Below are 6079 nucleotides of genomic sequence, written 5' to 3'. Positions count from 1 at the left end.
TACTAGCGGTGAAAATGGATCTTAATTATTTATAGGACATGAAACACGAAATATCATTTGTTCGCACTGAGGCAACACCACAGAGGCACGAATGAGTCTGAAAGCCATTTTGCAAACTTGGTTGGCAAAGGACACCTCTACACTTTTTGAGAGCGACAACGAACAAGTCTTAACCAGTTCTAAGTAGATCTATGCAGTTTTCAGTAATAGTTTACTTGTATGTTCATGAAAATAAAGAATGTGTTGTGTTGCAGTACGAACAAACGATAGCCGCTGAAGCTGGTTGTTCTACCCAATGAACATTATTGCTACATGCTACATTGGCTCATATAGGAAATAATAATTATTAGTTGTTTTTCAAAGTCACGTGCGCATTTTCTGGTGCATACCATTTGCATATTCTTGTTACTGAAGTGTGTGCAGAATTGACATCTCTGGGTGTAGAATGGCTTCGTATAAAACATCAGTTTGACTTTCGGTATTTAACTTTTAGTAGTTGCTGTGCAGAATGTGTGAAATATGTGCCAAGGTAGTTTAATAATGTGTGTCGGTAGACTGCGTATCGTGTGAATCATGTTATTTATATTGACTGGAAGTTGTTTGATGTGATATGCGTTGTAAATGTTTTGTTCTTTCAGTCAGGGAGGAAGACACACTTCCAGTGGCACCTCAGAGAGGTATAGAAAGACCAGGGGACCTTGCTCAAATGCTTGCAACAGAAAGGACTCTACAAAAAACATCCAAACCGGGAAGGGATTGTACTCTGCGTATCCCAAAGCACCTCCCAACACCTATATCCGCTTTTAAATCTTGTCATTTTTTCTTTATGTTCATCCCAGCACAACGCGCAACAGTGCCATCCCTTTATGTTATCAAAACTAGTTGTTCCAGCTGTTTTAAAGTCTCCCCAAGATAATACTTCTTTACACAGTTTGAATCATCATACATGATTGCGTGGCACCTTTTTTCTTTTTTGTCTGGGGAGGTGTAGTTTGGGAGTTCTTTTCTGTACATTTTTCTGTCAGAGGGGGATGGGCAGGTTTGGTGTCTGTAGAGAGAGGGTGGATCGAAGAATGTATGGGTGAGAGTTGGGTAGTTATGGGGCTTAATCTTTTTCTTTTTCTCTTGTTCCTTTTTCCTATTGTTTCCCATTCGTTGTCTGTTTCTTTCTCCTCTACTTCTGCTAATATTTTTTCTTCCTCCTTATTTTCTTGCTCTTTCTGGGGCTCTTCTTCTTGTATTTCCTCCGTCTTTTCGGTCGGTGAAGGACAGTCCGTTCTGATGTAGCTCTTCAGGTCACATTTAGAGCATCGAGGAATTCTACCCTCTATCCCGACCCTCATTATCACGTCGTCCATAATTATTGTTTCTGTAGATGTTTTCTAGGGTTTCGGTTGAACCCTGAATAACCATGTCCAGTATCTTCCCCTTCCACAAAACACTTTGCGTTTTTGTGGCCTGGAGAACCGCTATACTGTCCTCATTTCCCAGAAGGACAGCGGCTGCTATCCGGGCCACATCTATCTCTGGCGGAATTCCCTCCACCCTCTGGTCACACGTTGTCCACACAAAGTGGGCAAAAGCACCACTTCCTCACTCTTAATGGTAGTCGCTGCGTGCTTTTTCACTGTTTCCCCGTCCTTGAATCTCACCTCCACTACTCCGAACATAATACCTCTCGCAAGGCACACAATTTCATGCCATATTGGTCTTAACGCTATCTCTATTTGACCCGTGGTCATGACGTCAATTAAAGTTTCCTTTAATTATGGAATGTTTTGTACAAAATTGTTCTTTCTTTAAATTTTTGTAATTTTCAAATTCCCCAATATTAATTTCATTTTCCTAGCACTTTGCCACGCCCGCAAAGTTTCTCTTTTCTTCATTTAATTTTTGGTCCATTCTCTTGACCGTTTTCAAAAATTTTTCTTCTGAAGACGACGTATCTGAAAAGCTGAAGTCTTCTTCAGACATCTATTTCACTAAGCCAACCCTCCTCTATAAGGAGAGGAAGCACAAAAAAATTGCTGCTAAGCAGCACAGAAACTATTAATCGAAGTGCTTAAAACACTGAAACAAAATAAACGATGTTAACACTGAAAATACCATAAAAAATTACTCACGTACACCTTGAAAAACACCGGAAGCGCGCGACGATTCTGCCAGATCACGGCCTTAAAGTTGCATTTGATTCACTCAAGCTATTATTCTGTTTTCTAAATTGAATATTTTTTAAAATTAATTTCAAGAGATCTTCTGCATATAAGTGAAAACTATGATATGCAAGTCTGTAATTTTAGGTTAAAAGCATTATTTACAGCCGATGCTCGAGTTGTCTTCTTTCAATCATTTTAACCCTCAAAAGAAGAGAAATAGAAAGCCTTAATTCTCGAAGTAGCTACATCTTTCCGTTGAGCTGTATTTTGGGGAAACAAAATTGAAAAGACGGCAGCTATCGAAACTAGTCGATCGTTAGCAAGCCGGTCAAAATGCTTAGCGACATTTGGTACGTCTTTACGTTCTGAGTTCAAATTCACCAAGGTTGACTTTGACTTTCATCCTTTCGAGGTCGATAAGTTGAGCACGGGGGGGTCAATAAAATCAGCTTACCCCTTCCCCCCTGATATTGCTGGCCTTGTGTCAAAATTTGAAAGCATTATGTAGCTATCACTGGGGAGATGATCAGTTTTCTATACTTCAAAGCAGTATTAGAAATTTGAAATTGAGAAATTATATGGAAAACATGCAAAGTATTCTCATATATATCTTATTAAATTAATACTAGTTTTTTTTAAATTCTAGTGTTTTGTAATGAAGTATAGCACGATTTCTTTAACTTCGTGTAAACTATGTTTATAATTCTGTATGCTTGTGATTCTCAAAGATAGTATACCTGAAAGATTGTATCGTTAAGTGGGAGGATTGGTGTTCGTGTGCGTGTGCATATATGTTCATTCACACACACACACACACACACAAACACACACATACACACACACATAAACGCAAACTTATTAAAATATGGAATAGAAGCTAATGGACTGACAAACAGAAATATATATGTATATAATTTCTATATATCTTTCAATTAACCTCTCTTCCATATTTCCATAAGTTTGCATTTGTGTGTGCATTAATAACCATATGTGTGTGTGTGTTTATATATACATATATATATATATATACACACATACACATATGGTTATACATGCACACACAAATGCAAACTTACATCTATATACATGTATATTTCTTTTTTCAGCGCAACGACGTAATCAAGAGAAACCCGAATGCACGACCACTACTCTACACCAAAGGATTCCGAAAAGCTCGACGTATTGATATCATCTCCAGATTCCTCTTCCCATGTGCCTTTGCAGGATTTTGTGTATGCTACTGGCTTGTTTATAACATCAACAGCGGCACAGTTGGGGAGCAGACCTGATCGACCGAAATTTTTCGAAAGCCACACAACATAACATGCATACATATATATATATATATATATAATATATATATATATATATATTATATATATATATATATATATGTATCTATACTTATATACATATATATAAATACACATTCATCTACACATATGCATACATTATATTTTTATGTTCTTATATATATGTAATATATGTATATAAAAATATTCATGTATACTCATTTACATATATATACATATATATTACATGTGTGTATATATGTGTGTGTGTATGTGTATGTAACCCATTGTATTTCTTTTTAAGTAGCTTCCAGCTGCTTGCCCTGTTTAAAGGACGAAAACAGAAATTCTAGGTAAAGTAATATGATCAATCGAAACTAGTCAAACTGTTGTGGGTTTTTTGCGATGTAAGCCTTGTGGTTTAACAACAGTGTATATTTATACAACAGAATGTTGAATGCATTTTTCTCATATGTGTATTTAAACCTTTTCAAAAATGTGTCTACACATCATCTGTATCCGAGTTATTTTATTTTATATACGCTGACTGTAAATGCTTTGACATGCAAAAATTATAGATATTCTTGTACATATCTATAATCTGTTTCGACACTGTAAAAGCTATTGAAAAGACAATAACTAACTGAAGTTTGTCGACTTTCTCCCCACTCGCTCAACTATAGAGTGCTTACACAGCCAGACTGAATATATCATTACAAACCTTGTGTATGAGTACGCAAAATTTACCCAATTAACACACTCTTGAAATATTTATATGCATGTATTTACGTATGTACATCAACACACACACACACAGATACACACAAACAAATGCATTACGATATGTCAAATTTATGCTTATGCCAACTTTTTATTTCTGTATAATATCGACGATGCTCAGAGAGGAACAACATATTGATACTGGTCCAATGGAATAAGGTTTGTTGTAAGCAGTTTTTCTATTGAACATAGATTTATCAAATAAAAATTTTTCAGAAATATAATTATTATTTAATTCAATTTTTTCTCTTTGTCTTCGACATAACATCAAACAATAAATATATTTAGCTTAACGTTAAATTAATTAATAGCAAAATATGTAACGTGAAAAAAAGTGAATATTGGGAGCGATTTACAGGATTATACATTTCATGACCCTAACTCTGGGTTACATTGTAATGCTTAAATACATTTATAATTGTATTCATATATATATATATATATATATATATATTTATTTATTTATTTATTTATATACATATATATATGCTGCGTATTTTTGTGAGCGATCTATCTTCTACAAACGTGATCAACCTCCTGCTGACGATGCGTACTATAACTTTGCCAATATATGAGGTCAAGGAGATGGGCCTGAAAATTACACTCCTTTTGAACGTTTTGGGAAGTTTGCTTCAAGCAAGGAAACTCTGAAAGGATATCTGCTGTGATTTTGTGAGAGCTTTCTTTCATGCCTTTAAAAGAATAGCAGAAAATCCATCTGAGCCGTTGTTGAGTTCGAGTTCGTCTCATCAATTGCTGATATTACGTATTCTTCATTTATCTGTTTCTCATAATAGATCTACGGTGTGGAATTCATCAGACTTGCTTATTTGCATATCTCTCGGTGGTGAAGTGAAAACTCTCTGGAATTGTTTACTTAAATTTTATTTGTTCTTCTGGGATCTGCAGTCAGTGAGCAGTTTTCTTCAAACAGTGGTTCTATCTTGCAACGCCCATAGGCAGATTCATTTGCAAGTTCATTTTTATATTTTCAATCACCCTAGTCCTTCTTCCTTTGATCTCAAAAAAGCTTCTTTGGGGAGGTATTTGTCACAGTCATTAAGTTGTTTATTCAAGCTATTTGAGATCATAATTCTCCGTCTCATAAGAACTTTTTCTATCTCTGGGAATAGTGTTTATGCGTGTATTGGCTCCTCCTTCTGGAACAAATTTGATATATTTATGGGTTATACTCTTGACACAAAGTTTGGAGTTTGATAACAATTTCTTGAAAAGGGAGTGTTTGGGGCCAATTTTACTGGCGGATCTGTTTTTTTAATTGACTTCCAGTCAGCCTTATTCAGGTTCAGAATGAATAAGATTTTGGTGCTATCTGTGTGGAATAAATTTTTAATTTCTGATCATGCATTGAGAGTTTAATTGTGCTATGGTCTGAGAAAATTGTCGGTGATATCTTTACATTAAGAATACGTTCCAGGAACCAGAGGCCTAAGATATTATTATTTCTGGTTATAAAAAAGGTATCGTTTACGTAAGATCAAGATTCTGCTTATTTCGCTATTTGCGTGTCGTTTCTGAGATTATGTCACCTTCGGGCCATCTGATGTTGAATTATGCACTGATTTAGTTTTTGTTAGGAATAGTTTTATGATTTTAAGGCTCCCCTCAAGTTTACCATAGAGATATGTGCACACCAACATACATATTTCCACACATACATGCCTGCAATATATATATATATATATATATATATATATATATATAAAAAATAAAAGAAGGAAATTGCACACAGCTTAAATAGATTTGATATATTTTTAAACATATTTTATAAGTGAAAGACTATTGTGTTTGTCGACCGGTTTCGCTTTCGCTAATCATTTGATTGAAATC

At 35.1% G+C, this 6079-nt stretch overlaps 1 protein-coding gene across 1 annotated transcript in view; it reads left to right on the top strand.

Moving 5' to 3' along the window:
• The window catches only part of LOC115218269 (glycine receptor subunit alpha-2-like), a 602367-nt gene extending 598869 nt beyond the window's left edge, over window positions 1–3498 (top strand). Inside the window, exon 11 of the mRNA XM_029788018.2 lies at window positions 3263–3498. Coding sequence (XP_029643878.2) covers window positions 3263–3445 — 183 coding nt within the window. The 3' untranslated portion in view covers window positions 3446–3498. The remainder of the gene's footprint in view (window positions 1–3262) is intronic.
• The last annotated feature ends 2581 nt before the right edge of the window (window positions 3499–6079 follow it).

Source organism: Octopus sinensis, linkage group LG13, assembly GCF_006345805.1.
Source record: "Octopus sinensis linkage group LG13, ASM634580v1, whole genome shotgun sequence".
Lineage (NCBI taxonomy): Eukaryota > Metazoa > Mollusca > Cephalopoda > Octopoda > Octopodidae > Octopus > Octopus sinensis.
This window is presented reverse-complemented; position numbering and strand designations above follow the sequence as displayed.